The following is an 18,275-nucleotide window of genomic DNA, read 5'->3' on the forward strand; positions in this document are numbered from 1 at the left end:
CAGCCACAAATGTAAACAACATCTGTGGTTTGGACAGGCAGGGATAAAGACACTAGTTCAGACACTAGCAGGGCTCTAGAGGGACTATAGTACTGTAGCTAGTAAAGGGAGTAACAGTAGTAGTGTATAATTACTCTGGTTAAACCCCAGTGTCTGGCCCCCACAGCACCCACCTCCATCGGGGTAGAGGGACCAGAACACCACACGGTAGCCCTTAAGAACCCCATTCAGGGTCATCCGCGGGGGCTCGGACCATGTGATAACCGCCTCGTCCGATGTCACAGTAATGGCACGCACATTCTGGGGAGGCTGACTGGGAACTGCGAGAGACAAAATGAGAGATGGTCACATACAGGTTTAAGCAAAGGAAACGGTAGGAAAATTATTCAGGCAACAGTGGAAACTAGATTCAATAGGTGAATTGTAGCCAACAATTGCAATGAAAGAGCACAAAGATGACCGTAATATTAACTTAGTGTTGCAAGCTGTCCCATCCTGTCCTGTCAGTTGGGATGTCCCACATTTTGGCTGAAATTAAGAGAGTAATGTCCTGTATTTTAGCACTCTACTTGGAACCCTGTACCATACTGAAGTGCTCAAAATGCTCAAGCATCATATCCCGTTATGTGTGGCAAAAGGTTGCCAACCCTATATACACTACCCTTCAAAGCCGTGCTATACTTTGAAATGCCTTGTAGTACCATACTGTAAATGACATTGTATAAGAATATAGTAATCATTCAGGACCATGTGGTATACAGTATACCAAAGTGCAATGGCATTACGCATTAATACCATCACTGTACCATGGTGCCACCACAATAATTTTTAATAAGTGCCACATATCCAAATAAATACAAAACACAGCCCCTGTGAATAATCCAATATTTGTGTACATGCATATTTTTAAAAACAAGAGACAGTCATATAAAATAAAACTGCAGGAAAATAACTCAGGCACCAGAGGAAACAAGATACAATAGGTGAAGTGGGAAACAGAAATTGCAGCGAAAGAGCACAATTACAGTGAAATAGTAAAATGACAGTAATAAACTGCAATTGGAGCACTTGGTGTGGCCCAAGAGCATCAACAACCTCGTAACAGCACTCAAAATGGATGGAACAATCAAATCCCGAAGCTGAAGAGATGTGAAACGTTACTGTGATCTCGATCTTAAGCTGTTTCACCTACTACGCGCATTAAATTTTACCGGATACACCGCAAATGTGGTGCCGGTGATGTGCCAAATTGTGTCCTTGAATAAATAATGGTGCTATTGAGGGTACACAGAGCCTGTCTGTGTGGCTTGCTGGGAGGGAGAAATCGTGTGCGGACGACAGGATGAAAGGGGGGGATAGAGGTGGGATAAAGCTGGCTTGGCTCTATATGGGAGCAGCTGCAGCTGGCTGAGGAAGACACCGAGCGAGTAAAGGAGGTGTTGAGAGGAGAGGGGTAAGAGGGAGGAAGGAGAGGAGAAATTATGGTATTTGTTTGAAAAAGTCTTAGGGTCTGACCATGTCTGGCCCTGGTGAACCACACTAAAACTGCCATTTAGAGTAGAGAAGCCTACAGAGCACCCAATAGCACAACTCTCAGAAACTCTACAACAATGACCCCATGACAATTTGCTTACTTTTGTTAAATAATCTCAAATGTACCATTTTTTTCAAATTGAACTAACAGACCAAGATAATGCGATTGTAGCTTGACTTAGTCCAGCATGTACATACATTAATTGGATGCGAACTCCAAAAAGTTGTCAACTGCAACACAAAGCAGAGAAGTGGCAAACACTAGAAATGTTCTCTTTTAGACTGAATATCTGTAACCCATTCACACCTGTGACAGATTGATGTGCATCTAATTATTATTATTTTGCCTGTATTCTGTACATTAACTCTTATCTGTCTGCCAAAGTAACACCCATATCAACCAACATCCATCTTTGCGGTACCATGAAATGTCTTCATTTAATAAACACATTTTTAATGATCTTAGGTGGACTATTTCCGCAAATTCCATCATACGATATAATAAAAGAGAGTAATAGGTGTATACTATGGCCATAGTTAACATGCATTAACATTAGTGCCATGCAAGTAGTATGTAAACATTACAAATTACACATTTATATACTGCATATATCTTTCAATCATCATCGAGTGGTTATAAAAGCTCCTTTTACTTATCTCATGGATTTCATTCATAGAATGAGGTAGAAAAAATTATATTTATTGACTATGCAGCCTGAAGCAAATCACAGATTCAGTGACAGAGGTAGAACGGTTCAAGTGTACAGACAACAAACCTATGAAAGTACCAACAGTCTCTGGAAAATATAGACAAGACATCTATTATCATAATTGTCTATTTAGTCTCAACATCTCTTTTTGGTCTAAACATTATTATTAGTCTTTACGTAGAGTATAAAGGAATAAAGCAAAGCAGAGCGCATATATTTAGAACAAATTATGAAGCAAAAGGTCAACCGGAAAATATCTATGTCACTTTCTCAGCTGATGTCCTTTCTTCACTCTATTCGATTGCTCAATTGTGATAACCGTGGTAACCGAACAAAAGTGGTAGCTCAATTATAACTGTCCATGTAAACATACTCAGTTCTGGGTCTTTGTGACTCAAGTGTAAATACACCCTAATGTGGTAGCTAGTTTTACATGGCTTCTAGCTGGTCCAAGCTGATCATTAATGGTCATTAGCTGGTTCAAGCTAGTTCACATGGATGTTCAGCTGGATTATAAATTGGTGGACCTGATCGGCCATCTTGGTCAAGCTGATTAGACCCGGTAGAACAGCACATTTACAATTTTAAGTTTTACAAATTTAGAAGAGAAACTAAAAATCACAAGAGAACCACCGATGGAGATATAAACAACAGTTACATGAGCAGAAAAAGCATCCAGGAGCTTTCCAAAAATATGTATGGAGAAGAAAGAGAGTGGAACAGTGGTGGACAGAGGGAAGGAAGGGGAAGTTGGGAGATGGAGGGAGAGAGAAATGAAAGGTGTTTTCAGAGAGAGTAAAAGAGGACTGGAAGCAAAGAGGAGGGGAGTTGAAAGCTGGAGACAGGGATCTGGAGGAAAGATGAAAAGCGAGAGAGGGGAGACAATGCGCTCAGCTGCAGATAATTAGACTGGGAGGAAAAACAGTGGATCAGGGAGAGGGGCCTCAGCAGACAGGCTAATTATAATAATTTTTTCTATGCATTTGTTATTACTATTATCCTTAACAGCATCAATATCAATGTCGCCGCTGTGAACATGACACCCTTGCGGATGAGGGCCTTTGGCCAGAGACACCCTGTACACACATGACACATGCAAACACAGACAAGAGATTTCCTCAGAGCTTTTTGACAAGCATTTTGAATGGTATGGTGATAGACAGACAGACAGACTGGATGGATGAGCATGTGTGTTTCATACCATCTTCAAGTGTGGTGGCATTGATCTCAGAACTGGAAGGTCCGGTTCCGGCTCTGTTGAATGCCTGGACCACCACGCCGTACTGAGCAAACTTCTTCAAGTTATCCAGCGTGTACACTTCGCTGTCACCTGTGGCTTTCATCTCCACTATACTGTACTGACCATTACTGCCTGGCCCATTCTCCCTATAACCGATCTGATAGCCCCGGATCACTCCGTTCTGGAGCTCCTTCTTAGGTGCCTGAATGGAGAGAAAATCGTGAGTTGAATCTTCTTGAATCTTAACTCATTTTCTGAACCAAAAGGAATTTTTGGGAACAACCATCCAAAAGAATGGTAAATCTGGGAGTTGCAGGCGTACCTTCCAAGTCACACGGATACTCTGAGAGGTCATTGGCTGAAGAATCACTTCCATAGGTGGCCCATCAGGAGCTGTGAGCAGAAGACAATGGAGATTACATCATGGCCCTGCTGAAAAGAGCACCTTAGCTGGTCACTTAAACCAGAAACATTATAAGGATGAGATTGTTCACTCGTATACTTATGAAAGGGCAAAATCGGACCTCTGAATATACATTTAAGAGAGCCAATTACCTTTTTGATCTGCTAGTTTAGACCCTCTTTTTAGCAGGGGTGTATGAGTTTGTTTGTGTACTTCAGGGACAATAAACGTACGTGCTTCCTCTGTGCTTATTGTCAGCTCTTTGCTGGCTTGACTGCGTCCGATCTTGTTGTAAGAGTACATGCGGATGCTGTACACAGAAGCTGGATGGAGCTCCACAATGTTGGCCTGGTTGTTTGTGGGAGAGATCTTCCGTGTGGCATGTTTCAGCTCCCATGGGTCTACAACAGTAACAAAATAACATGGATTTTTTACTACATCACATCTTAATCCAGGCCAGTCCAGAACAGTGTTCGTTGGCATGCAAAAATACATGTTTACAGGTCAAATCATACAGATATGAATAAACAAACGCAGATGTACATCAGCAAAATGAGGCAATACCCCTAAGTTGTGTGGCGCATGAATCCATTGACATCCTATTCATCTTCTCAAAGTATACGTTTATTCGCTACATATTGTTCTGACATACAAATCCATATTTAATGCATTCACACAATGTAATTCAGCCAAGCTTGAAATGGAAATAGAGCAATGCCGCACCGGATTTGTTCTTGTACTCTATGTCATAGCTCGTGATGATACTGTTGCCATCAAATCGTTGCGTCCACCTCAGGTTCATACTGCGATCTTTGACCTCTCGCACCTCCAACTCTGGGGGATCAGGGGGCTCTGCAAACAAAATGGTAGAAACAACTTCAAACAGATGGAGGAGATAGAGAGAGAGAGAGAGAGAGAGTAAAGAGTAAGAGGTGGCTTGGGGCCTGGAGGTAAATTATTGATTTTGTGTCTCTAGATAAACAGTATCATGTAAGATGTGAGCTTGTTGTTCATGGCTGATTGTCGTGCCTTGCACTGTCAACTGGATGAGCCCTCGGCCCTCGCCGTATGAGTTGATGGCATGGCAGGAGAAAAAGACGGAGTCCCCGCGCTCGGCTGGCTTCAGCTGTGAAAAGAGAAAAATTGTGTGTGAGAGAAAAGGCTGTTAGGGGCTGTTCACATCGGACATGTTTTTGTTTTCCTATGAAAACATGCACTAGATCAGGGGTCGCCAACCTAGGCCACATTGGCACGAGGAGGAGTAATCGCTGGCATGCCAGCAACAGTGAGAGAAGAGTAGACTATTTTATTTATATAAATTCCGCACCTGCAGTCCAATCTACATCTGTGTTCATGAGCTGAATGGGAGGCTAACCAAAAAGTTCAAATGTAACGAGACTGCAGTATAGCCAACAGACTGGTGCAGCGTATGCAAGCCATTCACGCATCACGAGCCGGCACCGCTTCACTTTTTAGTTAACTTTTTACGCACGAGTAAACGTGTCCGCTTTCATTCGGTCAGGCTGTGCGGATGACAGCCTACATTCCATGTTTCATTCAAATCTTTTTGCTTTCTGAACAACACGCAGTGTTGGGGAAGCTACTTGAAACTGTAGTTTCACAAGCTACAACTAATCATAATTTTAAATAGTTAAGCTACAGTCAAGCTACTCTTATGAAAATGTAGTTAGATACACTTCAAGTTACTATCAAAAAGTAGTCAGCTACATTTAAGCTACTTAATGAAGCAATATATTGTTTTAAATGTTACTATCAAACCAATAATATGAATAACATAATTTACACTAATGACATTTATTATTTAATGTATTAATTAAATAAATGTAATGTGTTTAATTAAATATATTAATGAATAGTAACATTAATACAAATAATAATGGCACAAAATAAAATAAAACAGTATAAAATAAAAACAAAAAAGATCAGGTGCCATTAAAACATTATTTGATACTATTCTTCACACTTTTCAGTCCTGCTGTGGCCAGGTGTAGCCTACTTCCCTAAATATCACATTTTTATGACAAACTCTCTTTGGGGTGGCATTTTTTGTTCTTGCCACATAATATTTAGTGTGGATAATATGTGAATAAAGACCCAGGGCTTGTTTTTCCCCTCACTTGGGTTCATGCTCATTGTATTTTCTGACTTTTTTTGCCACTGACATGCAAGTGCCAGCTTTACAGGTCACATACAGAGGTTGCTCTACAAATATTTTTTATTCGTTTTGTTCAGGTCCAAAAAAAGTGGACGAATGGTCATCCTAGATTGTTGCATAATAACATATGCCATAAATTATTTCTTTTACCAATCGTTAAATTTATTTAACATGAAAATAATAGTTAATTAAATGCTAAGAAATGGAAAAATCAAATAGTTCTGCATGATAGTAATTATTATAATAATTAATATATACTGTATATTTATAAAAATTATAATAATAATTCACTCACTGCTTCCAATAACGCACAGATGATGAGAAGCGAAATCAACATATTTAGAACAGAAACAAAATCCCTCAAAAGGCAATAATAACTTTTTTTATTATTTTATTTAAAATAGTAAAGGTAAATATGCTGTTGCGTGATCAATTATGAACAAAGTGTCTGAAACATTCTTTGTTACATAGAAGAATAAAATGAGGTTATTTTTTTATCATTTTCAGATTTACCTGCCCCTGTGCTGTATGTCTTGTAAAAGTAAACAAACTGTGGTTGCTTGCTTTTCATAACCATCAGACAATCTCCTCATCTCCAAGTGAGCTGTAATAAGCTCTCAGTAGGTGGCGGTAACTCACTATTTTTGTTTGTGATCTGCCTTTACAAAAGAGGAAGAAGACGCTGCCTGATTCTGATCAGCAGACAGAAATATGCTACCAGATAGTTAGATGTTTTGCCATTAAAGATTTGGCTTCTACACAATAAGGAAGGCTATTAGTTCTAATCTGACCAACATGATGAAGCGTTTGGTCATGCTACGCCACTACTTAAAAAGTAGTTCACTACTGGAAAAGCTACTCTGATTTAAAAGCAGCTGAGTTACTGTCAAGCTACTGAAAAATTTACCCAGCATACAGGTGCACCCTCCTTAAAGCATGGTAGCATTCAATATTACATTAAACGATTAAAAGAGAAAACATTCAAAATATAAATTAAACCTGGAAATAAATGTTTAGGATTTTGCAAGTGCGATTCACTGAAAAGGGCAATATAGATTGGCCTGGGATGTACGAATGGCATGCACGCGCAGCGTGAGTCTCGTCACACTTTAATAGTGTTTAGCCTCCAATTCAGCTCATGAAAACACGCTGTGTGATAATGAGGAAGGATTACATCAAAATGTAGATCGGAATGTAGGTGCAAAAAACGTCATACAAATATAATCGCCTGCTCTTCTCTCGCTGTTGCTTGCGTGCTAGTGTTTACATGATTACAAAGATTCCACACAATGTGCGTTAGCGCAGCCATTGACCAGGAAAATTAAAAATGGCACCCCCATGTCAAAAACGTTGCCAACCCCTGAACTAGATGGATGTTTTTGACCACTGTGTTGCTTCATATACAACAAGCATTGTAATTTTTAGATGCTGTGTCAAGTTAAAATCAGTTCCCTATCTGTCACTCATTCTACGTTGTGTCGATGTAGTCAGGGCCACCGCTGGCCAAATTGATGGGGGTGGGGGGGGGGTCATGTGATATGATCATGAAGCAATCGTCTGTGTTCCACAACTGCTTTTGCGTCCTTGAATAACATATAACGTGCGAGTAAGGGCAGCCGGTGGACTTTCTGTTGACCTCCTAGGGTAAGATGGTGCCCCCCCCTAGGGAGTTGGTGCCCTATGCAGACTGCGTAATATACTTATAGGGAGCGGCGGTACTGGATGTAGTGACACTAGGGGTCACTCTTTGGATCCCCAAACACCTCTGATCTTTGAGAAAAGACCAATGGGAATTTACAAGTGGAATTTGCATGCCACTCCCCCAGACAATGTAACAGTGTATGCTGTTGGATATACGGCGCATTTATAGGCTTTCTCCCCGTATAAGCGATTGATGCAGAGTACGCCCCTGGGCGTTTCGACAGCTAAGAGAGTATATATTCTTGCAGAAAAAGAGCATATTTCCTCTAAAAGAGTGTGCATTAATGCCACTGCAGCTGCTTCCCACCCCGGGCCTTCTACCTATGAGTACGAGGCCAGGTCATTTAGCGCTGGGGGCGAATTGGGGACTCCAATGGGAGTGGTTTCACCGGGCAATCCCCCACAGACCTCCCATTCCCCAGAACGCTCCTTTGCCCTGGTTGAGTTCTGGGATGAGACAGGCAGCTCGCCTCAGGGTGAGTTTAATGTCTCTTTCGGAGCTTGTTATCAGGATGAGCCCTCGATCACAGCATCGGAGAGCGGGTTGGCACAGTCGGACGCTGAGGACTCGACTGGGCTTCCACCTTCAGTTGTCGTCACCCAGTCTGAGGCTGATGCGCAGCTGCCTGCCATGCTTTCCTGGGAAGGCGCGAGTGTCGGGCTGGAGTGGAACCCTCCACCCTGCACTGTGTTCTGGTTCCTGGTTCGGATCGCCTCTCACGGCCACACCCTGCCCTGGTCCCATTCTTCCTGGAGGTGCATGAAGAACTCACAAAGTTGTGGAGGGCACCATTTACTGCCCAGACCAGACTTCTGGCCGTGGACTTTGCGTGCACTTGTGCCCGCAAAACGCTGCCACCTGGCAAAATCGCCCGAGACTCCCGTCCAGGGCCTGTAGGTCTATGTCATCTCTGGCGACCAAAGCCACCTTTTCTTCATTATTTTAAGGACCAATTCATGGGTTGTTGTTCAATGTTACTATGATTAAGTGGTACATGGACAAAGGTACATAGTTCGGTTGTAGAGTAGGTCGTTCACTCCAAAAGCCATTTTTGTCCGTCTGTGCAGTTTTCAATTGTTTTCTTATGTAAAATGCACTAGACTAACCCTTTTAACCATTGTACCGCATGTTGCTGATTTTTCGGTGTCTTGCGCAGGTGTTCCAAATTGTTTAGATGTCATGTTAACTTAAAAAAGAACTGTGAAAAACATCTCTCCAGGTCGTCAGACGCCTGCATTATGACCAGATTTGTGCATGCCTCAGTACTGTTAAACGGACGCTTTTTCAAATTGTTTTTTTTTTGTATGTATCTCGTGGTGTAGCATCATGTTTTAGATGTAGTCTTAAGCTGTAAAGAACTGTTAAACATATGTCTCAAGACACCTGCGTTCTGTTCTATTTGTTGTGCTGCATCTTGCTTTGTTTTAGTGCAAAAACACTTTTGGTGTGAACCGCCCTTTAAGCTGTTTTCCTCATTTTTGAGGACCACTTCAGTTTTAACAGTTGAGGTTTTTTCCACGTGTCTCATGCAAGATGGCACATCAACTGTTAAAATTGCATCTCAACAGACCTGTGTTCTGTTCTCTTCGTTCTGATGCGTCTTGCTGTTTTAGAGCAAGAATGTCTTTGGAGTGAATGATGCCTTATGCTATTTTACCCATTTTTTAAGGGCCAAATCATGTATTGTTGTACGGTGTTAATATAATGAGGAAGTATTACATGGATAAGGATACAAAGTTTCACAGTAGATTTGGTATGTTGTAAAAATTGTAAGAAATAGTCATGTGATTGGCTGTTTGTATTACCTCATGCATTGAGATTGGGGAAAACACGTATGGAACTCCATAAAACGGGCTCTACATATAGTACTATCTTTTTGACTAAAGATGAAATGTATGAATTTATCAGTGTTAAATCAAGCAAAAAACAGGTTGTAGGTTGACTTGTGAAAATATGGTGACTATAATGTTTTAACAAAATTGCTCTGTTTGAGCGCTCAATTATGAGTTTGGGGCAGTTCTACATGTAATAATCTGTTGAGCAGGCAATAGTATAGTTTAGCTAATCTGGTCAATTGTCTTCATGTATGAAACACAAGCAATAGCTCATAAAAGCATTCTTATGTTGTTGCATTTAATTCAATTAAATAACTTATAAATGGTTTCACGAATGATTTAGGCAGACATTTATTCAGCTGTTTCTTTTATTTATTCAATTTATACACTTCATGCAAGATGGATATATATATATATATATATATATATATATATATATATATATATATATATATATATATATATATAGACCTATTGTGTATTTCTATATATACTTTATTTTCTATTCACTTTTTATTTTTATTCTATTTTTTATTATTATGTCTGTCTTGTTGCTGTATTGTTTGTGCACTTGAAGCTTGTCAACAAGACAAATTATTTGTATGTGTAAGAATACTTGGCAATAAAGCTTCTGACTCTGATTCTGATTTCAGCTTTAAGTATTAAGTAATTTAATCAGTCTAGCTAATCCAAAACCAGTATCTGTATGAGTGAGTGTGTATGTGTCTCACCTTCAGTGTGGAGATAACTTCATCACTTTTCTCGTTGGGGCTGGTGGTGATGGAATATCGAGGGTTGCGGTCGGGGTCGATAACAGTGTCACCCCTCTCCCAGCGGATGATGATGGGGTACTCACCCCGGGCCGTGCAATTTAACTCCTTGTTCTGCCCCTTTATGGCCATTGTGGTGTTTGGATGGGATGTGATCATGGCTGGAACTGCAGGAAAAGATAAGATAGCAGGGCAGGAGGTAAATAAATCATAAGGAAAGTTAATCTGAAAAAAAACAGGCAGGAATCAGTGTGACTTTAACCCAACATCTGGCGTTCTGGTGACACAAGTCTCTCTCCACCTCCTCAATCACTTTTTCACACTCTCTCACTCACTCATTCCCCCCGAGTAACTCCTCTCTAGTGCTGCCTTACACACACACACACACACACACACACACACACACACACACACACACACACACACACACACACACACACACAATATCGATCTGAGGAGGGTTCCGCTGTTTTGTTTTCATCACTTATTCATTCTCTCCCTTTCCAACGAGTGAAACGGATAGAATTGAGGGAGGCAGAACAGAGGAACAATTCAATCAATAACACCAACACTGAATCAGAAAGAGAGAGAGAGAGAGAGAGAGAGATCCACTGTTAGACATGAAAAAAATATGTTGGATCCTGTAAACATTAAGCTGCATGATATCCACAGGCTTTACATGAAAATGCATGACATTTTTCTGTTCATCTCTAACCAGTGTCAAATATATCTTACATTTCCAACTGATTGCTTTCCTGAGGTAACAAAAACAGGAGTATTTCCTTTTTTAAATCCTCTATTTGTAAAAAAACAAAAAACAATACATGAAATTTGATTGATCCTTTCAATGTCTGAAATCAGGTGTCATTTTCTGGTTTGTGTTAATGAAAATACTCATGTCTGAAGCATGTTTAAATCTGGCCAGAACTGTAACTCAAGCCCAGGGCAGTGTTGTGTGCACGGCAGTTTTCTACACTCTATACATTAATTTGAGGGATCAATATTATGGATGTGGACCGAACAGATCGTGTGTCCGATCTAACGATCAGTCATGAGATGGCCTTATGGATTCCGTTGTAATGTTCTACGATCTAAATGAATTTAGCAGACTCGAATCTGTTGTTTTGATTCCCTTGCTCTTATTGAGAGCTGCTTACACACAATTCACTGTCCGATACATTGGCCATTCTAGCAACAACATAAAAAAGTAGAAGGCTTCTTGTATTTCTTTTCTCAGTGTGACCGGTATATATCATAAACTGGGTCATTAGTTTGAGTGACTAAGTGCGACAGGTGCAGGTGTACGTGTGTGTATGTGTGTGTGGAGGAGTGGTGTGGTGTCGGTGTGTGTGTGTCCAATCAAGCATCTTGAACCCTTTCCGCAGGCATCAGCAGCGGCGGACCAGCCATAGTGAGAACCAGGACTTCTATAAGGATTCGAAAGCTCTGTTCCAAAAACTACTCAGCTGTCTACCCAGGTAACACATTTAGGCAATATAGGTGTGTTCCAGATGCAAAAGCTGTTCAATACATTAGCCAGCAAATTTATGCTGCCTTCAATGTTACTTTGGCAAAATTCCTAGGCATCATTGCAAGTATAATTTCAAGATAAGGCAAAACTATAATGCGTTGTAGTAAGCACAGTTAAAAATGTATCCATAATGGTGGACAGATTTGAAAGAAATGTTGATAAATAAGCTTTTGGCTATAAATAGTTATTACATAAAAACTGAAAAGTACAAATAAATAATAGTTTCATTTAATTAAAATGTACCTTTTTCCCAAATATTTGTGAGGATTGTACTATGCTATGGTGAATTATGAATGATGTTTTCCAGCTATGTAAAATGTGTACACTTGTAATGCTCTCTGATTGTAGGAAAATGTAAGTTATTTTGTTCGCCTTCATAAATTACAAGACATGGCTATAATTTAATCAGTAAGAGCCTGATGAAAAGAATATGTAAAGAAGACCCAACGTTTTCACAATTTAGAATATTTCAATTTAGCCATATAAAAACGAGGTGTTCATTTGTTTCCCCACAGGTATTACTGTTGTTAATATCACAATGTTTATCTGGATCCTAACCTCAAAATCAATGCTGCACTTTCAAATGTGCATTTCAATGCACGTAACATGTAATATTATTTGCATGGTACCAAAGCAGGTGCTGTTGCCACATTTTCAAAGGGCCCTTTGAGGGCACAAATAAACCCTGATGTGACCCAGCCTGAAATTGATTTGACACCCCTTTTTTAATCTATTCTTTGACCAACATTTGTTAATATGGGTCTGGCATAGCAGGCGTGTGGACATACCCACAACAGCAACGCTGCTGAAAAAAATCCTAGTGAAAACTCTGCATTATTTTATACAGATGTGTATGATAGGTCAGACGCACTTTTAACAGTAAGCATCATGCTCTTGCTGATATCAGAGCCCACTCCATTGCTGGCCTGACACAAGTAGTATCCTCTGTCTTCCTCTAGGACGTGACGGATCAGCAGTGAACCATTGGACAAGATCTGGATGCGACCCGTCAGTGGAACTTGGTGGTACTGTTGAGGGTTTCCTATACCTGCAGAACCAAAATGAAGAGAATTTTGTGGTGTTAGAAAGAGAGGTTGAGATCAGATGACCAGATTTGTGGCCCATCACTGGCTCATTAAAACCAAGTAAAGACAGTAACAGAAGATGGTACCTTTGGCATGCTTCCATACGACTTTGGGAGGAGGATACCCTTCCACAGAGCAGTTCAGAACCTCTGACTTTCCATAGATCCCATCCTGGTTATTGGGCTGAACTCGAAAACGAGGGGGAACTAGGAAAAATGAGAACATGTGATATTTTAGGTGAGGAGACACCAACAAAAGCTATTCAAATTATGAAAACTAATGCTAAAAGATTGATATTGAAGTGGCCAGGAGGTTTCTGGTCTTCACGGTTATTTGTTTCATGAATGTTATTTGCCCTCCAGTTTTCTATATATGGATACTCCCTCTTTACCATAAGTAATCTTTTTTCTTCCACTCAGCAAGACAATTCCTCAACTCTTATTAATTACCGTGGTTCTATCCCTTTTCCACTATTATTATTTTGCCATGTAGGAAATCAACATCATTTGTTGGTTCTGCAACTACATTCATGTAAAACAACAAAGTCGTAACCCTAACCCTCATAGTCATAACCCCAACCCTAACTCCAAGCATTAACTACCCGGAGATGAGAGGGAAATTATAAAATAAGTGTTGTTCAAGCCCCAACACAGCAATCAGCATAATCCTAGCCCTAACCCAAACTTAACCCTAAAATCTGATTGATTGATTGATTGATTGATTGATTTATTGATTGATGATTGGCATATGACCAACTAGCATTTTGATCCCGGAATATGTCTTATTAGGCGGAATTAAACTAAGCATACCATTCCATTATATCCCCACATAACCTGCCCTATCCCTCACCTGTTACTATGAGTTGTCTCTCTGAACTGACAGTGGCTGCATCATTGCTGGCAATGCAGGTGTAGTTCCCGTTGTGTTTGAGCGAGACTTTGGAGATCTGAAGGGAGCTCATGAACTCCTTGGTCTCTATAGCAACTCCTGACGTTCCTGACACTATCTCCTGCCCATCCTTCCGCCAGGTTATCCGGATCGGCATGTCTCCCGATGACACCACACATGCAATGTACATCAGCTTACCGATGGAGGTGGGAGGAAAGTCAAAGGGCTGAATGAGAGGTGGAACTGATGGAGAAGGAGAGAAAGATATGCAATATAATTCTGACCCCCATCACCCTTCAAAACACACACACACACACACACACACACACACACACACACACACACACACACACACACACACCCACCCCTCCAGCCCATAATAGCTGCTCTAATTAGAGCCCAGTTGGCATGAGGAATAATGGCATTGCCATGGAAACAGAGATGGGGGGCTCCATTGGAGATATCTGGGGGGATTTAATCTGGGGCTCGTTAAAATTCAGCGAATTAAATCAGAGACATGACAAGACAAGCAGCACACTATACTGACTTCACACTAGAGTCAGTGTTCTGTTGTACCAGTACACACATGCATGCATTCACACAAACACACACACTAGACCTTGCTGTCTTCAAAGAGCAGCTTCAACCCCTTGTATGGACACACATGGCCAAGAAAAGATTCAAAACCCAACATTAGAGCAACCTCCCTTTCATTTACATTTGAAGGGTTAGTTAACCCAAAAATGTTAATTAATTCATCATTTACTTACCATCATGTTGTTTCAATCACATATGATCTTTTTTCTCCCTTGAGATATTAGGCAGAATGTTAGTCTCAGTTACCATTAACGTTCATATAATTTTTGTTTTCAATAAAATTAAATGGTGACTGTGGCTGTTCCTAACAATCTGCCTTTTCCATTTATGTTCCACGGAAGAAAGAAAGTCATACTTTTGGTTTGGAACAATGTGAGGTCAACTATGCCTTTAACATACTGAAAATAACATCCCCCTCACTCATACACATGCTAAGTACACTGAGTAATTGATGAATGGTTCTAATTCTTTTGAAGACCTATAATCCTGTTAATCAGAGGCTAATAGTGGTGTTCTTTCTCTCAGGGTCTTTGTGCCAGGTGAGGGGAGAGACCATCCACAACCTTCAACACAGCCTACAGCTTAACCTCATGCTCAATCCACCACAACGCACACTCCCTTCCACCAAACACATTCATGGCACTTTATAACTAAATATTTAGTAGATAAGGCTTTAAAAATTAAGCAGGCTGTTTTTAAAAAACAATTTTTGCACCAAAACATCATTGAATTAAAAGAAACCAACCTTGACTTCGATATAATAATGATGGATCAATGCCGTACAAAATCTCAACAAAAAATAATATGACCATGTCCCACATGTGTTAGCCAATCAAGAATACTTGGAAGCATATCTTTGCCAACTACAGCAAATGTCTTGAGTTTAGAGCAGGACTAACTTTGGGACAACCAAACAACAGCAGACTGGGGCATGTTTGGGAAACCTGTTTAGGAACAACCATTTTGCAATTCTGTTTGCAGCCATTAGCAGAAAGTTCTAACCTTTCACGGTGACATGGACAGTCTGGCTGATAGAGAGCTGGGGTTGGATTAGCACACTGCACAGATAGGCCCCCTCATCCATGCCCTTCTGCACATCGCTCAGTTTCAGAGTGCCGTTCTCATACACCACCTGACGATGATTGTCTGGCAACAGCATCCCATCTTTGTACCACTTTATTGAGTAATAGGGGTAGCCAATCACACGGCAGTTAATGAAGGTGTTGCGACCAGCAACGGCTGTGATGTTCCGCATGGCCCGGATACTGGGAGGACCTGTGAAAGAAAGAGAGAGATAGAGGGAGATAGGAAGACAGAAAAAAAGAGGGAGCGAAATGTAGCGGGTCGGAGAAGGGTAAAAAAAGAGGATTCCAGGGAGAAAGAGTGATAGAGTTGGTAAAATGGATTATTAATTTTTTGAGGATATTTAAGAGGAAGGAAGGAACAGAATGGAAGAGGGAAGAAGAAGGAATGAAGTAAACAGAAAGGAATAGGGTAAAAGGAAGGAAGGAAGGGTACCGAAGAGGAACAAAGAAAAGAAGGTAGGAACCAAACAGATGAGGGGAAAATGAAGGAAGAAAGAAAGAGAGAAAGAAAGAAAGAGATAAAGAAGCAAGGAAAGGAGGAAAAGAAGAGGGAAGTTGGAAGCAAGGAAGGTGGTCAGAATGGGAAGAAGGGAGTAGGAAAGACCAAGTCATGGGGGAGAATGGGGGTTAGAATGCCCTTGGTCTTCAAAGCAGACACTGTTGTGCAATAAGTCTGTCTAATAGCTGCGTGTATCTAAAGTATCAACTTGTTCAGTACTGCAGTTTTTATAATTATCTATAGTTTGGCAGAAAGGCATGTAATATAAGACAAGCCAAGGCGCCATATAAATTCAGCAACTGAATGTGGTGTGTTTCTGCACATTTAGCTTAATAGGCCAAGCCAAAGCATTTAATTGGATAACGTTATGGGTGGTGAAATCTTAACAATTACATAAAACCTAATGTGTTTGTGTACGCACAGTGCAAATACAATATCACATTTCATAGCAATATCTCAAAACCTACATTTAAAGGATTGAGGACTGCGAGAGCAGAGGCCTTAGAATTGTCTTAAGCGACTGCGCCATGCTAGCAAGCTAACTGCTAACTTTTTTCTAAGAAACTGAAAAGCTATGGAATAGTAACATTATTATGCTGGTCTAATCACACTGACAGCGATTGAATCATTGCAGGTTGATTAGTCGCTTTACTGTTAGTTGCTAGTGAGTGTGTATATTTCAAATACAGTTTCCAACTGTGTCAAGAGGGAGATGCATGCGCTCCACTGTCTACATCCCCATTGGTAGTCACCACATCACATTACTGTGCATTTGCACAGGGTTTGCTTGAGTTTGTCGGATTGTTTGTGATCAGCTAAAATTGATGACTCTCATTGAAAATCGATTTGTTTCAGCAAATTTCTGTCAGTGTGAATCTTTAATGTGATTAGCATATGCTAACATCCCGCATGTCTCGATATGTTGCTGAAAAAAACACTTAATCCAGCCTAGAGAGGTTTTCCTGACTTTCACAACTGGTTTAAGCTAGGTGGTCTCCCAACCTGACCAGCTGAAAAGTGCTCAAACATCTATAAAACACAAAAAAGGCCAGCCTAATGGAGACCAGCTAACCAACATAGGTATGTATAAGTTGTTTTTTCAGCAAGGTAGTTTGACAAATTATTTGAATAAAGTTAATAATGGCCAAGCCATGTTTCATTAAAAATGTTTTGAAGGGAAGGCTGACTTTCTTCAAGACTCTGCTCTCAGATCACACACAAGGATGAAGGGGTGTATGGATGAATGGAGAGTTGGACACTGTGAAGATGTAAATGTCTGAAGAATTAAAAAGCAGAGAGAAACAGATAGAGGAGAGATTCTTAACCTTAACCTCTTAACCTAAGAGACACTGATGAGGTTGCAGGAGACGTCCATGAACTACATTTTATTTACGGTAAACACTCAATGACCACTTTATTAGGATCACTATGGTGTGGTCTTCTACTTCTATCCTTCTACTTCTACTGTTGTAGCCCATTTGCCACAAGGATCGACGTGTTGTGCATTCTGAGATGCTATTCTACTCACTACAATTGTACAGAGTGGTTATCTGAGTTACTGTAGCCTTTTTGCAAGCTCAAACCAGACTGGCTATTCTCTGTTGACTTCTCTAATCAACAAGGTGTTTCCATCTGCAGTACTGCCACTCACTGGATGTTTTTTGGTTTTGGAACCATTCTGAGTAAACTCTAGAGATGGCTGTGTGTGAAAATCCAAGAGTATCAGCAGTTACAGAGATAATCAAAACACCCCGTCTGGCAGCCAACAATCATGACATGGTTGAAATTACAGAGATAATTTTTTCCCCATTTTGATGGTTGTTGTGAATATTTACTGAAGCTCCTTACCTGTATCTGCATGATTATATACATTGCACTGCTTCCACCCAATTGGCTGATTAGATAATTGCACGAATAGGCAAGTGTACAGGTGCTCCTACTAAAGTGGTCAGTGAGATTATTTATTTGAAGTTTTATATTTGACCTGTTGTAGCAGGGTGAGCAAGAGACACAGTGGGTATGGTGTCAGGCCTCGGAGAGGCATTTATTTTAAATAATAAACTAAAATAAGAGTCCAAAAGGAGGAAAACGACATGTCCATTTGTAAAAACAAAGGGGAAATCTGGCATCCTTTCTGTGAAAAGGGCCTTAGTGAAGGTCAGGTTGCGCCAACGGGCTGGTCCAGAAATAAGGGGAGGGGTCTGGCAGTTGCAAATTTTCC

At 40.5% G+C, this 18,275-nt stretch overlaps 1 protein-coding gene across 1 annotated transcript in view; it reads right to left on the reverse strand.

Annotated features, from left to right (window-relative positions):
• Positions 1–18,275, reverse strand: part of LOC127632067 (cell adhesion molecule DSCAML1-like) — a 175,145-nt gene that overhangs the window by 37,515 nt on the left and 119,355 nt on the right. The window contains exons 8-18 of the mRNA XM_052110544.1: positions 15,473–15,745; positions 13,835–14,116; positions 13,072–13,191; positions 12,772–12,948; positions 10,331–10,536; positions 4,916–5,012; positions 4,610–4,738; positions 4,120–4,287; positions 3,806–3,876; positions 3,445–3,685; positions 174–320 (exon numbers count right to left, since the gene is read on the reverse strand). Of these exons, the coding sequence (XP_051966504.1) occupies positions 174–320; positions 3,445–3,685; positions 3,806–3,876; positions 4,120–4,287; positions 4,610–4,738; positions 4,916–5,012; positions 10,331–10,536; positions 12,772–12,948; positions 13,072–13,191; positions 13,835–14,116; positions 15,473–15,745 (1,911 nt within the window). The remainder of the gene's footprint in view (positions 1–173; positions 321–3,444; positions 3,686–3,805; positions 3,877–4,119; positions 4,288–4,609; positions 4,739–4,915; positions 5,013–10,330; positions 10,537–12,771; positions 12,949–13,071; positions 13,192–13,834; positions 14,117–15,472; positions 15,746–18,275) is intronic.

Source organism: Xyrauchen texanus, chromosome 38 (assembly GCF_025860055.1).
Source record: "Xyrauchen texanus isolate HMW12.3.18 chromosome 38, RBS_HiC_50CHRs, whole genome shotgun sequence".
Taxonomy (NCBI): domain Eukaryota; kingdom Metazoa; phylum Chordata; class Actinopteri; order Cypriniformes; family Catostomidae; genus Xyrauchen; species Xyrauchen texanus.